Below are 20,816 nucleotides of genomic sequence, written 5' to 3'. Positions count from 1 at the left end.
GAGAGATATGAGTCTCCCTGGGAAGGATCCTGCTGTTTAAAAATTTCAGAGTGTAATAAATGGGATCTAGAAAAAGAGAGGGTCATGGGGCTACGGATCTCTCATAATATCACGTGGCCCCCAAGGCCAAAAGCATCAATCTCGCCATGCTGAGATCACGTCAGGCTGTCCTCAGGCCCCTCTTGCACCCCCATGCTTCCCTCACCTACCTTGGCTCACATTCGGCCTACAGCCCTTTCTCCATCCAGCAATGCACCCTCTGCTCTTGGCAGCACAGATGAAATTTCCTCTCATCTCCTTCAAAGGCCTGTCTAGACTGACTCAGCAGATACTCACGACCAAATCCTGCTTGCATCATAGATCCACCCCTCTCCATGTGTACATAAGAATGAGCAGATTTAAGGGCTTCAGTGTTGTGGGTGGGCTGGGGGTCCCCGTACCCCACACTTCCTGAGGCAGAGGATGGAATCCAGATCTCAGCTCTATATTTTTCTTACCTGGGGTAGGGTAGGGGGAAGAGCTCTCTGCCATTCAAACTGCCCGGATCAGTGACTTGCTCCCCTTAAGTACCCTTACCCTTGCAAGCACACACTTGGATAACCGGACATTAAGCAGTGGATGTTCACAAGGCAGCTAAGCTGTGTGATTACAGACAAACGCCTGGGAAATCTTAAGTCATTCCCTGTCCTTCACCTATTCCTTCAAAATACCCCAGCTCAGAGAGAGGAGAGTCCCAACAGGCTAGATTCTCTAAGAGGCTCCCAGCCCCTTGTGAAACCAAGAATTTCATCCTCCTCTAAAAACAGCAGCCAGGACACCAAAGAGCAAGCTGGAAACTAACAGGCTGCCAGCACTCAGAGCCTTTTATGGTGGCAGGATCCACGGAGACTGGGACGGGGTAGTGAGTACTTGCTACCAAGCGATGACAACACCTTCCTTCAGCCTGGAGAACAGATTCCAACAGAGAGCAGGAAACTCCGAACTCCCCAGTGCTGCCCAAGGCTGCTCCTGGCCACACCTGTAGTTCACCGGACTGGTGGCTCTTCAGGACCAGCCCCACCTATCAGATGCAATGGAGAGCTCCTAGATTTCCTCCGCTTCAGCTGGGGGAGGACCGCGTAAATGGATTTTCATATGCTAACTCTCCAAGAACAACATTACACACACCAGAGACCTCTCCCCCTCCCCAAGCAGACGGTTAGACTTCCCAGGTCTTGGAAAAGCTGAGGGCTGCCTAGGCTGGAGCTTGGAAGTAGGAGTATCCTCCCCACACCACTAAAAGAAATGGCTCGGGGCCCTGAGAGCAGCACTGTTTCCAGATGCCAAGAGCCCAGGTCTCCAGCTGACAAGTAAGTCCGGATGGCACAAGAATCTTGGCAAGGAGGTACAGAAACAGCTGACTCAGACCAGCGGCTGCTCCTTTTTATCCAGTGAGCCTGTTGTGGTTAATAACTAAAAAGCCAGGATTTTCTAGCCTTGGGAAGAGACCAGATCATCTACAGAAAGCATCACCAGTCACCAATAAGGAAGGACTGGCTGGCTTTCAAGTCACATCTGATACGAACACACGTGACAGCTGCAGAGGGTCCCCAAGCCTCAGGAGGAGAAAGATCCCTGCTCTGATCCTTACGCCAAAAAGTGTGACTATAAACTCTGTGTATCTATCTCTATCCCAAAAGAGCATGGGATAATATCACCAGGACAAACTGCAGCTTTCCAGAACTTTGCCCCACTCCAACTATGGGATTCCTTTTAAATACTTGAGAAATCTGTCCCGCTGTCTTTGAGCTTATTAATGAAGTCCCTGTCTTACTGCACACATGTAATTTCCTCTTCCATCCTCCCCTCTCTTTCAGGATGCTAGATTTAATAGCTCTAAATGCAGGGTTAGCAAAATATGGTCCTGCTCTTATGTTTGGGTTGGAGGGGGGCGCTTTGTGTGGTAAATACACATAACATAAAATTTACGATCTTCACTGTTTTTAAGCACATAGTTCAGTGGCACTAAGTCCATTCACCATGTTAAACGACCATCACCATCTCCACAACTTTTTCAATTGATCCTCTTGTTTCTGTAAATAAAGTTTTACTGGAATACAGCCAAACACATATACATATACACAAACACATATACATGTATCCATATATATACAGTATTGCCATTGCTTTCATGCTACAGCAACAGTTACGTAGTTAAAACAGAAATTATATGGCCTACAACATCCAAAACATTTAGTATCCCCTCCTGTACAGAGAAAGTTTGCCGACCTCTGCTCTAAACCAAAATATATACCGGATTTCTAGTTTAAAATAGCACTTGCTTAACAGCCGCTAACACATACTCTCCCAGCTTTCCACTAAAATACCTACGAAGATACAGAAAATGATAAAACTCCCCCCAGATTACTGAAAACTTAGACTGATGGTCATCCTATTATGAGAATCTGACAGAAATCTCCATTAACAATAAAGCTAATGCTGAAATGAGGAAAAAAACAATCTGTGGCCAAGTCGTGCAGCAGAAACCTGAAACAAGATAGGAAGACAGAGTCCTTACACCACTGTCAGCCTCATGGCTTAGAAATGGGGAGTTCATCTAGTAATCAGCAAACTGAACAGCCACGAATCCACTACAGGGCTACTGCTTGCAAAAGAAACCAACAGCTCCCCAAACTGGGCTATATCCATTCACAGACTCCTCTCATAAATCAGAAGGGCTGAAGGGATGGCTTTGGTGCTGTCACACTACCTTCTGGGAGTAGGAATCTTCACAAGTAAAACTCAGGGGCCAATGCATATAGGAGGTTGTAGTTGTTTACATATTTTACATGTTTAGAGTTTCAAGAGAATCTAGTAGTAGGGGTAAGTGATTCCATATGGGTTCAGCAGAAGCCACAAGATGAAGCTGCTAAATTCTGGAAGGTGGGCTGGAAAGCTCTGTGCATCAACCTGGCCACCAGGAGTCAAGCTCAGAAGGGGTTCTAACCAATATCTAAGAGGATATGAGGATAGTCAAAGGAAATCCACATACCTTGTGTCTTTAAGAAATAATAAATAAATCTTCCTTCCTTCAATTTTGAATAAACATACCCAAAAGATAGCATGGTTCCTATGAAAACCTCTGGCAGCAGAAGGGAAATGCAGATCATTCTGAAGACTTGGAGTAAACACAAAAGTCTAAATTTAGTGTCTGAACCAGAAGAAGTATTTTAGAAAACTGTATCCTCAAGAGAATACAAGAAAACATGGACTCTCTGAAACAGGTATAGAAAGCCACTGGAATAAAACATATTGAAAAGGAAAGATAAACGAGGGTGAAAAGAGAGCTCAGCAAAGCAAGGGAGAATTACAAAGAAATATCGTAGCAGCAGAATTACATTTCACATTGGAGATGGCAAAGAGCAAAATCTATCAAATTCATTGTTTGGAAGCCAAACCTGAACCTCTCCCAAGTATGCAGAGGAAAAGGAAAGCTGACTAGAAATCCAACAAAGGTTATTAGGAAATCTATTAATGTAACATGCCAAATGGGGAAGTCAAAGGAGAAAACCCCAATGAACCTCTCAATAGATTCTCAAAAAGCATTAGCTAAATTCAACAACCATTCCTAATTTTTAAAAGGGGCGGGTGGGGGGTGGGGGACTTGGTAATTTAAGAATAAGATAATTTCTTCACATTATAAAGGACATCTAATCTAAACCAACAACCGACACAGTCAATAGTGAAAGCACTGAAATCATTTCCATTAAAATCAGAAACAAGGCAAGAATTCCTGCCCACACCACTATTATTTAACAGTGTCCTGGAAGTTCTATCCAGTACAGCCAATACAATCAGGCTTGAAAAAAAGCTTTGCAACTTAAAAAGAAATAAAGTTATCATATGGGTGTTGATACCATTAATTACCAAACTAATTCAAGTGGAAAAACTGAGAAACTACTAGAAGTGTGAAGTATAGTGGCCAAGATAAAATAAACATGTAAAACCAAAATTTTTCTTACACACCAATAATAACTAGTTTGAAAATGTAATAAATAAATTTTCTGATATCATTTATCAGAAACTACAAACCATCCAGGAATGATGTTGATGAGAAATACATGGGATACACAATCCACACACATGGCTAAAGAACATACAAGAAAATGTGAATAAATTAACAAATATACTGGGGGAGGGATAAATTAGGGGGTAGGGATTAACAGACAAACACTACTACATATAAAATAGATAAACAACAAGGACCTACTGTATAGCATGGGGAACTATATCCAATTTCTTGTAATAAGCTATAATGGAACAGAACCTGAAAATACATGTATATGTATATATACATGTATATGTATATATAAAACTGAATTGCTTTGCTGTACACCTAAAACTAACATTGTAAATCAACTACACTTCAAAGAAAGAAAGAAAGAAAGAAAGAAAGAAAGAAAGAAAGAAAGAAAGAAAGAAAATAAATACACTGTCTTTTCCTGAATAGAGAGACTCAATATGGTAATGACATTAATGCAATTTTAGGTTTAAAGTAATTCCAATCAAAATAAGAGGATAAAACATTCTAAGTTAATTTGGAAGGAAAAAATGGCTCAGATCAGCTATGAAAAAAGTGTAGGTAAATTAATAGGCTGGGGAGAGTGTTGAAGAGAAATCTGGTCTGCTAGCTGTTGTAAATACAAGTATGAAACTGGTGGCAAACACAACAGAGACATTGATGGGATGGTGTAACAAGCCCGCAAATAAACCCTAGTGCTGAGAAGAAAGAAATTTTCCTCTATCCTTCTAGGTTCTTCCAGCTGGTCCAAGAATTCAATTGGTATGAGGCAGATTAACAGAAAAAAATCAAACAAAATTTACCAACATGTATACATGGGAGACACCCAGGAGAACTGAGCAACTCACCAAAGTGGCCAAAACCCTCACCTTAAATACCATCTTCAGCTAAAGACAAAAGAGGATGCTGGGTGTATTGGTTTGGGACTTCAAAGGGAGAGAAAGGCAAGTCACATGGAGATGGAAAAGCAAATGTTTGGTAAAAAAATGTTTGCTGAGCTAGGCAGAGATGATTGGACACAGAGGGGACTCTGATTTCCAGGGTCTGCCTAGAGTTTCCCTCACTATACTTAGTCCTTTGCACACATCTCTGGTGATAGCTTTATTTCAGAAACAGGCCCTTTACTTAAAATCTTTAGGTAGCTAAGTGGGAGGTAAAAAGAAAGACTTCCTGAGTCTTCTGTTTCCTAAAAATAATCAGCCTAAATTAATCTTCATGACAAAGAGAAATGTCTTGAGGTGGCAAATTTTGCTCCCCTACACTAGTAGTATACATAAGAATTTATGTATGATAAAATGTAACAGCAATAATCATAGGGAAATAGTTAATCAACAAACAGTGCTCAAATAAATGACAATTGGGGGAAAATATGTTCTATCCCTACCTCACACTACTCACAAAATGAATTCTAGATGAACTGACAGCTAAGTATTTTAAAAAACAATTTAAAAATTAGATTGTTTATCCGATCTTAGAATGGAAAAAATCTTAAAGCATAAAAGCACTGAAGAAATTGCCATGGTCTGAAGGTGGTTTGGAAACCAGTCAATTTGACCAATAAAAACATAAACATATATCAAAAGCATCATCAATGAATTGGAAGGCAGTCTGGGGAAAATATTTACTACAAAGGTGATAAAGGATACTCTTTATATATGAGCAATTCATGAAGATCAACAAGAGAAACATCCCTTTATAAAAAACTGGGCAGAGAATTTGAAGTGACGGTTCACAAATTAAAACACATAATGGGGGGGGAGCTCAATGATAGAGTGCATGCTTAGCATGCACTAGGACCTGGGTTGAATCCCCAGTGCCGCCATTAAAATAAACTTAATTAACTCCCTCCCCCTCAAAAATTTTTTAAAATATATATATAATGAGTAATAAGCACAGGGTACACATTTGGAATCTTCTGTAATGGAATTCGAAGGCAAAATAATAATAATAATAATAACAACAACAACAACAACAAAACAATAATAATGAGGAAAAAGACAAGCAGAAAGAAAAAGAGAAGCTACCAGTGTAATATGGGGGGAGCTGAGGAGTACCTGACTGTACTACCACACGGCCCTCTTTCCTCTCCCCTAGGTTTGCAAAAGGGAATCTTATTTACTAACAACCTGAGAGGCAGGCTGGTTCATATGTGACTGGTCATGTTCCCTAAAGGTAACTGAGACAGGCAACTTTTTTTTGAAGTTGCTGGCAGGGCAGTAAGCACAGAATGTTCTCTAAGGATATACTGATTTTACTCAAACCTGAGGAAGAGAACAAATTCTGTGGCCTGCATATTGAAGATGGTAGATAGCTCTTCAGATGAAAACCACCTAAAACAGCCAAATGAATAAAAAGAAAATGGCTCAGACTCAGAGATGCAGAACACTGCCTATACAGACACAACACAAAGAGCAATTCTGGTGCTGCTATATGAGCATCCACAGCGTCCAGGAGCCAGGAATGGAAGTGGGGTGGGGTGTGCACAGGCGGGCAGGTGGCAGGATAAGAGATGGTCAGAGGCCAAACACTACCAGGCTGGAATTCTGGAAGCTGGAGATATTAGAGATCAAAAGAGCACCACGCCCAAAGTTGCTGCAGTGGTGGGCCAGGCAGAAACCCCTTCCAGTCTCAGCACCACATTCTAGTTACATCCTTTTCACTTAGGCAGCCAGTTCTAAGGCAGCCAGTTCTAGCAGTAGACTTAGCAAGTCACATGTCAACTGAGGGCACATAAATGAAGCCCTCCGGGACTCAGCCAGAACACTGGGGAATTGTTATTCCATCTTGTCAAGGGCCCCATGGGAACCCTGTGAAGCCTCCTGCTCCTTCCCCACCTCCAAGAGAACTGGCAGTCCCTGCCCAGCATGGGGCATGCAGCCTGCTGGGTATACCATACCCACTTCCTGCAGTGACTGGGCATGCCTCTACAAAGAACATGCCAGCCCGAGCTTAGCTGGGAAGCAGACAAACTCATGTGTGGCTGGCACAACAAAGGGCTGATAGAAAAAGCAAGATATGGGTAGACATCGCTAGTCAATGAACCCACAGAGCACAATGACCACAGCAGTGCCATCTGTGTATGGAATTTTCAATGGGATGTTTTCATGCTAACAGAAGAGCAGAAAATATTCACTTAAGCAACATAAGGCAGTGATTAGAAGCACAGGCTCTGAAGTCAGAGAGAAACTGGATCAAATCCCACCTATACCACTCTTAAGTCACTTAAGCTTTCTCAGCCTGTTATCTTGATCTAACTGGGGATACTATTTGTACCCACATAGGTTTGTTGGAAGGTTTAAATGAGATAATCCATGTTAAATGTTTCCCACCTTGCCTAGGCACACAGTAAACCCGATTATGAGAATTAGCAGGGAATCACAACTCTACCACTACCCAATCTCAGCCAAACTATTTATTTAGTATCTCTTGGCCCCAACTGCTTTATTTGTAGTGTAGATATAATGTATTCCCTATCTCATAGCATTATTTGAAGTATTAGATGAGCTCATTTAAGACAAAGCACTTTGAAAACAGTAAACAGAGCTATACTAATATAAGGTGGAATGATTATTTTAAGAGCTGACTACTTTCTAAAACACTGATTTTCAACTTCACACTGCATTTGGTATTTTCACACAGTGGAATCATATGTACCCATTAAAAATGATATGTATGGTAAAAATGTGGATGAATATCCAAGGAATTATGCTAAGGCTTTCTTTAAAAACAAAGCTAATCTCAAAGGTGACATACTGTATGATTCCATTTATATAACATTCTTGAAATGACAAATTTATAGACATGGAGAACAGATTAGTTGCCAGGTGTCAGGGATAGGGCACAGGTGGGAGGGTAGTGGACGTGGCTGTAAAACAACAAAAGGAGAGGTACTTATGGTGATGGAACTATTCCTTATTTTGACTGGTTGCTATAGGTTAGCACTGGAGGAAACTAGTTAAGAGGTACACAGGATCTCTGTGTTTTTCTTACAACTACTTCTGTATTGTGATATGATATTTATTATAGTATATTTTATATATTTATCTCAAAATACAAAGTTTAATTTTCAAATGACGGGAACAGTGTGAATTTGTGATAAAGTGGGAGAAAAGCCTATGACATCATTAAGTAAACAAAGAATAGAACTATGACGAAAAAAGACAAAAAGTAAAGGAATAAACACAAATCTTGAGATGAGGAAAACACCAAAAAGGAAATCAACAGATTAAAAGCTGAAAATGACCTTTATATATACATATAAAAGTAAAAATGATAAATATATCCAAACTAGGTTCTCCAAAAGAACCAAAAATAGATAAAGTACTTACTGGCCTGATTAAAATATAAAGTATAAGAAAGAGAACACAAAACCAGACAAGATTAAGTCCAAGAAAGAAAACATGACTACAGATGAGGAGATAGTTTTTCTAATTATAAAATAAGAGCATATAGTACATGCTCAACTAAATTCATGGCAACATTTTTGAAAACTGAGAAGAAACAGATAATTTCCCAGCAAAATACAAATGACCAAAATTGACTCAAAAAGATTTGAATGGTTGAATTAACATATAAAACACTGGAAAGGTGGTTAAGAGTCTATCAACTGAAAAAGGCATAAAGACTTCACAGTTGCGCTTCACAGTTGAGTTATCTGACCTTTAAAGACCACATAATTTCTAAGGGTAATTAAAGTATTCCAGGCCAGAGAAAAAGAAGGAAAATTCTGCAGTTCATTTTACATAATTACCATAATTTTAATCCTTCTACCTAAAATGAAAGGAATCCAATAAAAAATGACTCCAATCTTACTTGTGAATCCTGAGACCAGGTTCTAAATAAAAGACTGACAAATAGAATCAAGCAATGTATCAAAATAGTAATATATTATTATATTATTTCAGTAACGTAAGAGTAGTTCAAAACCAGAAAAGCTAATGACATAATTCACTATATCAAAAACTTAAAAAAAAAAAAAAGAATAAAAAAAATTGACAAAGCATTTGATAAAATACAGAACTATTCCCTTTTAAAAAAACTCTCTAAGTAAATGTGGAAATTATTTAAATATAATAGGCTATTTAACAAAAACCAACAGCAAACATTGGAGAAACACAGAAAAAAATTCTATTTAAAATCAGTTATAGACAGAGTGACCCACCAGCATCATTTTTATTTAATTCTGTCTTTGAGTTTCTAGCAAAAGCAAAAACAGAAGAAAATGACATAGCTGGTATAGCCACTGGAAAGAAGGGATAAAACTAAAATAAAATTTATCGGAAGAAAAACAATTTGGTAAGATAGCTAGATAGAAAAACTATTTTTAAAATTAATAAACTTTTTCTACTCTAGCAAGTGGCACTTAGGAATGGAAAGGAGGACAATATTCTATTCATAACGAACAAAAAAGCTATTAATTCTTTAGGAATAAATGTCAAGAAAGGCATAAAATAAGATCTGAACAGATAGAAGGAAATTACCATTTCTTAGATAAAAAGAGCTATAAATTTTTTTAAAAATCAATTCTCACAAAGCTGAAATATAAATTTAATGCAATTTTAATTAGAATCTCAATAGGGTGGGGGTAGGGGTTTGAATAAGTGATATTAAAATGTGTATGTAAGAATACCAACGAACAGCCAAGAAAAATATTTTCTAAGCTAATGTAATCCAATCAACATGATTTATAACACAAATAGACACACAGATGAAACAGAATAGAGAATCCATAAATGGATCCTTGTATATAAAAAGTCTGATGACAAAGATGGCAGTTCAGTTCACAGGGGAAAGTAGGGATTATCTGATATATTATGCTAGTACCACTGGTTATCTATCTTTAAGAAAAATGTCTTTGGAGGGAGGGCATAGCTCAAGTGGTAGAGTGCACACTTAGCATGCAAGAGGTCCTGGGTTCAATCCCTAGTACCTCCATTAAAGAAAAATAAATAAATAAACCCAATTACCTCCCCCTAAAAAAGATTTAAAAATTTTTTTTAAAAAGTCTTAACAAAGACTGGGAACTGAGAAGCTATAAGTAAATAATCATATTTGGATATGAAAAAAAGTAAAAAATTATGTGGAAAAATATATCATCAGTAAAGTCAATATATACAGATTTGGGAAAAATATCTATAATAAAGATGATAGACCAAGAGCCAATATCCAAAATATACAAAGAGGCCTTACAAATTTAAGAAAAATACAAACAACCCCTAGGAAATAGGCAGATACTATGAATAGAATTTCAAAGAGCCAATCCAATTGGATAAAAAAGAAAAAGAGATAATACTGAAATCCATTAGCAGCCAATGAAATACATCCATTAAATTGTCAAAATTATAAAAGAACCATAACACCTTATGTTGGTAGACGTTAAAAAAAAAAAGAATAATCTCATATACTACATATAAAAGGGAAACTTGAATTATACCAGCCTGTTTTTATAACTCAATATGATAACAAATATTTTTTATTTATATACAAACATTTTGTATGTGTGTATGTATAAATTAAAAGCACCAGTATACAAGGGCATAAGCACGACAATGTTTAATTCGTCATTGATTGTAGTGGCAGAAACCTGGAAAGAATGTACATGTTCATTAATAGGGGAATGGCTAAATAAATTGCACATCCATGAAGTATTTCACAGCCTTGTAAAAGAGTAAGAACTATACCAACAGGCTTTGATAGATTTCAGTGAGATATTGCTGAATGAGAAAAGTAAGATGTGCTAAAGTATATAGAGGATTCTATTTTTCTAAAACCGTTAACAAAAACAACAAAATATTTAAAAACCTGTGTGTGTGTGTGTATGTGCGTGTGTACACCTATGAGTAGAGAGAATAACACAGAAGGATACATACTGGTTTGGTAATACACACGGATGATGTGGAAAGGTAGAGGCAAGGGCCAAAAATACAAAGAAAAGGAGAGGAGGGAAAAAAAATGACCACTATAAAAAAACAAATCCAACAACCATATTTATGTATTTTATACGTATAAACGTATACAAATTGAATTAAATTTAGAAAAGATACAATAAAAAACTAAACATGATTTCTTCTTGTAAAAAAAATAAAAGGAAGGCAATAACCAAAATAATCTCTTAGTGGTAGGATTAGAGGTGATGTTTATTTTCTACTTTATGGGTTTCTGTATTTTCTATAATGAGAATTGTTACTCTCATAATAATGAAATAAAACCAATAAATGTTACTTTAAAAACATTACACTGAAAAACTGAGCCCATTTTGGGAAATCAAAGAAGGGAAACAGGGTCAAATACCCCTTCCGCTTAGGAGCTGTCCAAGTAAGAGACCTGAAATCAGGATCCATTACCCCTCATCCAGCAGAAAGTTGCTCACCTAAGGCAAGAGACTAAGTGGCTATTCCAAGAAGCTATTTGAAGCAGCAAATGGGGTATATTTTCCCCTACCTAACACTTTAATGACTTAAGTAAATCAGAAAGCCATTTACACCACTCTCAATTATCCAAGGATCTGCTGGGCTCTTTACTTTCTGCCCCCTCTCTATGGCTTGCGGCCATTTCCCTGCTCAGAAACAGCTCCAAAATGGGGGCCAGAGAAGGCGGAAAGAGACAAAATTAATTTGGTCTATTTAGCTTCTCATTAGCAACTCTAATAAAAGGTTTGGTAAGTGAGATGGTCACAACTCATGGTTAAAATGAGGGTTCCGAGACTCTTGAGAATTTCATTTAAGCAAACTTTACTTCAGATAAACACGATTTGCTTGCACTACACTTTAATGGATTTGATGCTTCCTATTTTAAAGAAGTCAGGACTTGTAATAAGGTGATATTTTTCTCTCCTCACTTTAATTTGCACTTTAAGAAAAAAAAAAACCAAACACAAGAACAAAGGCCTCAAAGTGAAGAACCATATCCTCAGTGGAGCAGCAGGACCACATTGCAAAGATTCTTGAGAGGAGGGGCACTGTCTGGCCCCCAGCATGCTCTCAAGAGAAACTTGAGGGCAGCAACCTTCCAAGGAAGCATCCCTTGGCCACAAACCACCGCCACAAGGAATCGCTAAGAAGGATTTGTCAGGACTTGACAAAAGCACAAAGGCCAAATCTCCACATACAACATTTCACTATTGCAGCAGGTCCTTGAAGATTTTTGTCCCTTAGGAAGCCCAGAGACAAAGCGCTGCAGGCTCAAGGTGTTCAGAGCAATGTGTTCTTCATCCTTTGTTATCAAACAGACAAAACAGTTCAGCAATAGCAACAGAAAAATGATTTTCCCTTACTTGAAGACGACGATAGCTCCCGGACATGGAGGGCAGGCCAGGAGGAAGATCTGCAATGGAAAAAAATTAAGTATGGTTATCAAGAGAAATGTTGGACACAGTGAGACAGTGTTACCTTAATAATAATAATAATAATAATAATAATAATAATAATAATAATAATAATAATAATAATAATAATTCAAAAAATAACCAAACTCTTACCCAAAATATGTAATATAAAAAATTTAAAACGCAAGCAGGTGGCTTTCCAAACATGTTTGTGTTTGCACATGCACCTATGTGTGCATGTATGTTCTGGGTGTGTGTGTGTGTATGTGAGAAACAGAGAAGGGAAGAAGGAAAGAGATGGATGCAGAGCAAAGAAGTAAGTGTTTGATGGGGTAGGAGATGAGGAGAGCCTTGCTTAGGCCCTTTCAGCCTCAGTAACACCTCCTCTCAACCTTTAGAAGACTCATTTTCAACTCTACAATTTTAGTTATGACACAAGTAGCCACTATGAGAAGCTTTTAACCCAGGACAAGTTAAAAATAGATTCTGAGCATAGGACGAATACACAAATGCTATCTAGTTTGCCTCCCATGGGGGAAGGTGAGTTAATCAATACCTAGCATTGTCAGATTTAGCAAATAAAAACATAGGATGCCAGTTTAATTTGCATTTCAGATAAACAATGAATTATGTTTTAGTATAAGTATACCCTAAATATTGCATGGAGCATACATATACTAAAACATTATTCATTGTCATCTGAAATGCAAATTTAACTGGGCATCCTGTATTTTATCCAAAATTCCCTTTGATTTTGAAGGGGAGCAGAATTTGCTGCCTCAAAAGTATAAGAATTTGGCATAAGGATTACTTTAGGCTGATTGTTTTTAAGAAACAGCAGACATAGGAAAAGCTCTGCAAAGTGTGTAGAAGTGATATAAGAGACAACTGCATTTACAAGGAAAATCTCCATTTGTAAGGATGTCTTCCTCTTCGGATCAGAAGGATGACTTTAAATCTCTAGAAATGCTCAAATGTGGAGAAGGCAAGGCACTAAATCTGCAATAATAATCTTAACCTTGTTTACTGTGCCTTTCCTGTTCACCTCCAGGAACTGCTCCCCCATTGTCCCCACCCCCCAAATCAACACCCAACATTTTTCTTTAGCTGGAAAAGATATTTAAGGTGGTGACTTGGGCCATTTCAGGAAGTTACTCAGTTTTCCTGGATCTCTCCCATGTGTACAGGAGGTATACATGTTATTAAACTTCTGTTTGTTTTTCTCCTGTTAATCTGTCTCTTATTGGGGAAGCAGGGGGTTCAGCCAGGAACCTAGAAGGGTAGAGGGAAAATTATTTTTCCTCCCCCACATTTGATTGGTTTGTTCCTACACATGACTTAGGTGGTTACTCTCCTATTTTCCTCCCAAGTCAAACCAAACAAAAAGAACCCAGTTCATCTAAGAGACAGATAAGTTCCCTGCTACTAGGAATGCTGATTCCAGAATTCTGGACCTCCAGGAATCTGCATGTATAACAAATGCCCCAGGAGATTTGACCACTCCAGGCAGCCAGATATGCTGAATGTTTGATCAAAGGCATTCCAGAGGAATAAGGATTCACAAAATTCTTTTGTTTATGGAGTTATTTCACCTACAGTAACTTAATAGTGTGGATTTACAAAATCATTGATATTGGTCCCTATCTTGTGGTGAGCATTTATGAACAGACATTATCTGCTTTATGGACTGGTTTGGCTTTGTCACGTGTGCATTCTATGGCATTCAGTTCTTCAGTTCTCTCAGGATCTACATTTAGAAGCAAAGGGTACTATAAGGAAAATCACTGTAAGTAAAGACGCCTGCTTGAATCCCTGCCAAGGAGAAGAGAAAGAATGGAAAAGAAAAAGTCTTGAAAGGAACACAGCCAGGAGTCCATCAACCACACAATACCTCATCAGAGAACCCCGCCAAGAAAATATCCATGGAGAACGTGCCTTTCCCCTGTGGATCAATTTGATTTAAAAGTGCAAAACCAATGATAATTACAGGTCCACAATCCTTTATCTGCGATCACCAAATCCAAAAGGCTCTAACGACTGGAAGTCTGGGTTGTTTTTTTTTTTTTTTTTTCAAAACTAATGTGATAGCAAATATGACTTGAACTGAGCTGAGGCTATTTATTTTCTTTATTCCACTTGTGATGAGTATTCACACGTTTTTCCACAAACAGAATGTATTTTGATTATGGGATGCTGTCCCAGACCCCCACTGGGAGTGTCTGTAAAGCACTCCGCCTTCACTGTATTGCTTTTTTAAAATAAAAAAAAATGTGGACTTCTGAAATACATCTGACCTTAATGGTTTGGGATAAGGATTGTCAACTTGGAATTTCAGTTATCCAAACATTAACTTACCCCCACTCCCCTACCCCACCCCACCCCTCAGGAGCAGTTGAAGAAAGAAACAAAGCTGGTATTAGTTAGCACTGACCCAGCAGTAAAGTTACTCACCTTAGGCAAGGGACCAAGTTGGAGGCTGTACATAGTTACCCAGCATCAGGCCCATCAAAGGCTACACTCAGAAGCTACAGTATACAGAAAGCAGACAGGGGCCCCCAACCACTTTTGGAAAGGTCCTCAATACTTCTGGAGTCACCTAAGAGCCATGCCAGCAGCCTTCCTGAGCTTCTGGAATACCCTCGATACTACCAACGTGCTAAACAGAAAAGCAAAAATGGGACACTGGGGCCCCACAGTTAACTCTTATTTTTCTACACCCACAGCCAAGAGGAGACAAGCAGATTCTTGGGAAGTGCACTTTCCTGTAACCACTCCATTTGATTGGTTCTGATCTACGACAGCCCTATGTCAGAAGCCCAGAAACCTACTGAAGTAAGCAAGCCGCCAGTCCCAATTCAGTCATGGATCTGATTTCTTTTGAGGCAGTTCTTCTGGTCTAAACTCTAAATGAGTTTTCCAACAGTTACTTTCCCATGGCCATGTCATTCCAACCTGCGCATTGGCCCTCCTCGTCTTGCCTGTCTTTTCCCGACACCAGGATAGAGGGTATCTTTCTCAAGTAATCTTTAAATCAGATACATGTAGATATATCAAAAAAGCAGATTTGAAAAAGGACCCCAAATTCACCCCATCCTTTTCCAGTAAACTCATGGCTTCCTTCAGCAGCTTCATTTATAACACTGAACCTCTCCACTTTGTCATGCTGGAGCCATATCCATAATCATTATTAACCAAAGGAGCTGCCTGATGATAACATGTTAATTCAGAGGCCCGAAGGCCCCCAGCCTTGGCCTGAATATCCCTGCTCTCTTCTCTGGTTGGCTGCCAACTGCCTCCAAATTTTGGTAGCACATGTTTTAGCCTGGCAGGTGGAAAATTAAAACTATTCCTTCAGCTGCAAACAGAGTGGGAAGAGAGGCCACTTGGAAGTGCACACAAGGATGGCAGGAAGATGAGAAGGCATCTGAGCACATCCCAGCACGTGGCACTTTGCATTCATGCTGCAATCTGCCTGGCTCAGCACCTGAAGAAACGGGCACAGGCAGGTAGCATGCAGAGAAATGCTACAAAGCTCTTCCATTTACCCCTCGCCTGGGAGCAAAGTAGGGACCTGTTATGAGATCCCATTTAACAGATGAAGAAACCTAGGAGAAAGGTTCTGACAAGCTTTCTGGCAAGAATATGGGTCCCCTAACTCCCATATCAACATACTTTCCACCTCACACCTGACATGGTCCCAGCCTCATGAGGGCTTCTCTAGACTCTAGCTTTGCTCCTTGACCCCCATGGCACACCAGGAGTCACCTCAGTGGCCCCACACCTGTGCCACCACGCAGCTCACCAAATCTACTTACTCTCTACCGGGTGAGACATCTCAAAACACAAACCTACCTGGGCAGCAAATGACATTTACACACAGATAGATTTCAGAGTCCAGCATTCCCTAAAGACAGGCTGATCTTAGCTCCAACCTACCTCATTCCCAGGTCGGCTGGGTGCTTACAGTTCTTGAATCCTTACAAAATTGAGGTCTTTTCTGGATGATTTCTTTCCTGGAAAAATCTTCAAGTTCCATTCAAAACCTCCTTCTCTCAGCTTCCCCAGGAGAGAGCAGCTCTCTGTGCTACTCCAAGGTTATCTTGTCCAGAAACTTAAAAATTCAGCTTTTTCCTAAGCACCCAATCTAGGTACCAGCAACTGTACCAGTTCATCCTCTGAACCACTCCGGTCCCAGGTTCCCATCTTCCTTACCCACGCTCTCAGTATCACTTGTCCCACTTCATCCTCTGAACCACTCCAGTCCCAGGTTCCCATCTTCCTTACCCACGCTCTCAGTATCACTTGTCCCACTTCCTCTTCCTGTGCCTGTTCCACAGTCCTATCAGCCCGAAGTTCACAGGCATCATTGTCCAGCTCCCTGCCAAATTCTGCTTCACCCCAACACTGGATTCAATAAACGCTCCTGGTCCTAATGCCTAAAGATCATTTTTGTTCGCAGGAGGAAGTGTTAGTACTCTGAGAAATGTCGTCAGGAAGGAAGGAGGACGAGTCACCAAGACCATCCTAAATGAGGGGCTAGCCGGATTAAGCAGTGAAGGCGGGGGTGGGAAAACTAAGTAAGAGAGAAAGAGAGTGAGAGAGGGACAGGAGAGTGGTGTTCGGCCAGGCACACAATTTTCAGAGGCCCAGCCCCATGGCTCCAGTCCTCCTGGCTCCACCGCCTATGATAACACCCAACTATTCAGGGGTTCCTGAGGACAAGTGTTTGTAAACATTGCCCACCACAGGAAAGATCCATGCCTTGGGCTGTATAAAGTCTGTCCTAGGTTCTATTCACTAATGTTTATACTCTCAGGTCCTCATCTTCTCCCCCTGGATCACTGCCACCATTTTCTCTGGTCTCTTACCTCCAGGCACACTGTTACAAGAGGGAGCTATCTAAAATACAGTCTGATCTGCCCTCTAAAATCTTTTAATGCCTGGCCAGTACCTACAGGAAAAGGTCAAGCTCCTTAGCCTGGCAGGCAAGGCCTTCTCTATTCCAGACCCCGTCCACCTGTCCAGCATGGTGGCCTTATGCATTGTCCCAAACCATATCCTGAATATACTCCATGTGATTAACATGCTCCTACAATCTCACTTTCTAACAGCTTCATTTTATTCAGTTATGTGGATATGCAACTCAACCAGTCTCCTCCTGTTGCACATGTAACTTAAGCCAAAATTTTCAGATCCTTTATTATTTATTTAGTTTACGTTTGTAGAATGAGAATTTCTAGGTATTCAAAGGGAATATATATTTTCAGGCTTTTAACCTGTAATTCTAATCTGCCTTCCAAAAAATGTCTTTGACTTTACACTCTTGCAGGGAACATGGGAATGTGTTTTTGCTACAACCTGGCCAATAGGTCATTATCACTTTTTAAAAGGCTGCAGAATTTGCTAGCGCAAAAATGACTCCTTAGCATAAGGATTATTTTGAGTTGGTTTAAAAAAAAAAAACAGCAGATACAGGAGAAGCTTTGAAAAATCAAGGGGAAGGGACCCTTTTTGTAAGAGACATTTACATTTATGAGGGAAATCTCCATTTGTAAGGGTGTCTCCCATCTGTACAAGGAAGAAAAGGATGACTCTAAAGCCCTAGAAACTCAGCTTCTCAATAGAGAAGGCAGCAACTTAAATCTGCATAACAACCTTACCTTTGTTTACTGTCCTTTTCCAGGTCACCTGGCATAAGAGGCTCCCTCCCCTCTTTTGTCTTTAGCTGGAGATGCTAATTAAGGTGGTGGCGTGGGCCATTTCAGGGAGTTCCTCAGTTTTCCTGGGTTTCTCATATGTATACAGGAGGTATACGTGTTATTAAAGGTCTGTTTGTTTTTCTCGTTGTTTTGTCTTTTATTACAGGGTAATCTCAGCCAAGAATTTAGAAGGGTAGAGAGAAAATTAATTTTCCTCCCCTACAACACATACACACACAGACACAAAATTTGCTGCTCTCATTTGCATGTCTCAGATTACCAGAAATATTAAACTATTTTCTAACATGTTTTTTGGCCAGCTGTTATTTCTTCTTTTGGGATGTGACCATCTGTGGTCTTTGCCCATTTTTTAACTGGTGTGTTCTTTTTCTTATTGGGTTATAAGTGTTATTTATGTTTTAATGATATTTAATACAGACTATTTGACATTTATTACAAATATTTCCTCCAGGTTGCCATTGTTGTAGCTTTGCTTATGATGTTTTTTGATGTACGGAAGCTTTTTTTTTTTAATGGAGGTACTGGGGATTGAACCAGGACCTCATCTATACTAAGCATGCACTCTACCTCTGAGCTATCTAAACCTCCCTACCAGAAGCTTTTATATCTTTATGTAAGCAGATATACTTGTCACTTCCTTCATGGCTTCTGTCTTTGATATCATGCTTTGAAAGTCTTTTATAACCCTGGGATTTTAAAAAAGAATCACCTGTTGTTTTCATAATATTTTAAAATTTTAAATCTCTACTATCAAGAAATGGTATTACTGCTGTGAGTGAAAAACACTGCAAACCATATCAGGAAACAAAGAATGCTGAAGCCATCAAGTCATCAGCCACTGCAGCCATCCCTCAGTGAAGACAAGCCTGCAACCCAGCCTCTGCAGCCACTCACAATGGTGCACTCTGAGGGGACTCAGAATAAGAAAGGACAGGATACTGGCCCTAGATAGCTAGGTGCTTGTCAAAGGAATGAATTTAGTGAGCCCAAATGTTTGCTCCCTTCCATACACAAAAAAGTACTAAATTCTTTAACTTGAGATGCCTGGTTTTCTTTAGTTAACAAGTAATTTTTTAATGTTCCAACTACCTGGTCTTTGTTGTAAAGCTCCTATATATCCTAGCTCCTCCCCTACCTCTTCAGAGCATCCCCTCAGAGCGATCTGAGAGGCTGTCATCCCAGGCTCTAAGGGGTTCGAATCCTCAGAAATGTCTGCCAAATAAAACATAACTCTCAACTTTTAGGCTGTGCATTTATTTCAGTCGACATTGTTAATTCTCCTCACTCTTCCATAATGGCCTTCTCATCTTTCCTCTTACTTTCCCTTTAAATAACAAAGCATCATTTCCCCTATCCTCCCATTAACTCCTTCTGTTGACCTCTTTCTGAGAAACTACCATTTTTGTCAGTGTAAGGAGCTGACAAAAAGCCTTCCCTCAAGAATTTAGACAAAAGGGAAACAAGAGTACCTACTAAGAAACTCTTAGGCTTCAAAATCAACATACAATGCACTAAAAGGATTGTAAATTCACTTTAAAGCCGGACTGTTCCAAGACTTGAAAGACCAGATTGTAACCTGCTTGAATTATATCCAAAGAAAGAATAGAGCTGGCCAACCACTGAGGATTTAGAATAAGGAGAGTCACAAAGGCATATTTGGCAGTGTCCACATCCAAGCACTACCCAGGGATTAGAGAATCTTACGCTTATAAACATCAAGTTTTCTGGTCTCATTGCCAAATTCATCCTTATCAAAAGGCTGGAAGCAGGACAGGTAGCATTGGTAAGTCGTTAAGATTATGGGCTTTAGAGTTAAAACAGACCTGGGTCCACATGCTGGCTCTGCCATTCACCAGCACTCTAACCTTGGGCAAGAGACTGGAGAATTTTCATCTCTAAAATAGGGATAAAAATAGTACCTATGTCTCACGAGGTTTTGGAGAGGATCAAATGAGATAAAGCAAGCAAAGCATCTGGCACAATGTCTAGCACATAGCCAGCACTCAATACATAGTAGCTATAATTATTCTGATCTCCAAAAACAATCCATCCCTACCATGAGCTTCATCAGCAAGAGCTCATATTAAACTTTCAATTCATCTAACTTCACTTGTTCTATTTCCATGCTTGCATAGTAACACTCTAATATGTCCAACTGCCTACGAGGAGAGACTACTTAAAAACACTCAAGGCTCAGTTTCCTCCTCTGTCACAGAGGGATTACAACAGTACTATCTCCTAGGGTGGATGTGAGGATTAAATGTTTGAAGCACTGAGTTCAGTGTCTGGCACACTGTAAGGAATAAAATAAAATACTGATAGCATCATTCTTCAAATTCCATCCAGGCCCATAGCAAGTTCTATTTCCTCCACAAAGCCTCCTCCAATAACTCCAACATAACACCTCTTGTTTTTCCAATGGCCTGTACAACTCATTAGGTACAGAGATTTTACTTAATTTGGGATATTAAATGGGTCCCTGCTGCTGCACACAGTGTTGTAATAGATTGAGAACTAGGATCTGATCAATTGTTCCTCACTGGTGAGTCACTGAACGAAGTCCAAAGTCGTTTGTAGGGTAATTGAGGCCCTCAACATTATGGTCCTTAGCGACCTCAGCTGTTTTGCCAGTTTTTATTTTCCACTGTGGCCTCAGGTTTTCACCATGAACCTCAGTTTCTACATTCTAAAATGGAAAAGAATAATAGTACTT

General features: G+C 39.5%; 1 protein-coding gene across 11 annotated transcripts in view; it reads right to left on the bottom strand.

Annotated features, from left to right (window-relative positions):
- TMEM164 (transmembrane protein 164) overlaps positions 1 to 20,816 on the bottom strand; it is a 150,012-nt gene that overhangs the window by 79,247 nt on the left and 49,949 nt on the right. For 8 of the 11 annotated variants that reach the window (XM_064482932.1, XM_064482935.1, XM_064482934.1 and 5 more), the window contains one exon: positions 12,333 to 12,382. The exons of 1 other annotated variant lie outside the window; for it this stretch is intronic. In XM_064482932.1, coding sequence (XP_064339002.1) covers positions 12,333 to 12,382 — 50 coding nt within the window. 2 more of the 11 variants (XM_031446171.2, XM_031446168.2) reach the window with 2 other exon arrangements.

This window comes from Camelus dromedarius, chromosome X, assembly GCF_036321535.1.
Source record: "Camelus dromedarius isolate mCamDro1 chromosome X, mCamDro1.pat, whole genome shotgun sequence".
Classification (NCBI taxonomy): Eukaryota; Metazoa; Chordata; class Mammalia; order Artiodactyla; family Camelidae; genus Camelus; species Camelus dromedarius.
Note: the sequence above shows the minus strand (reverse complement) of the source record. Positions and strands in the feature narration are given on the sequence as shown.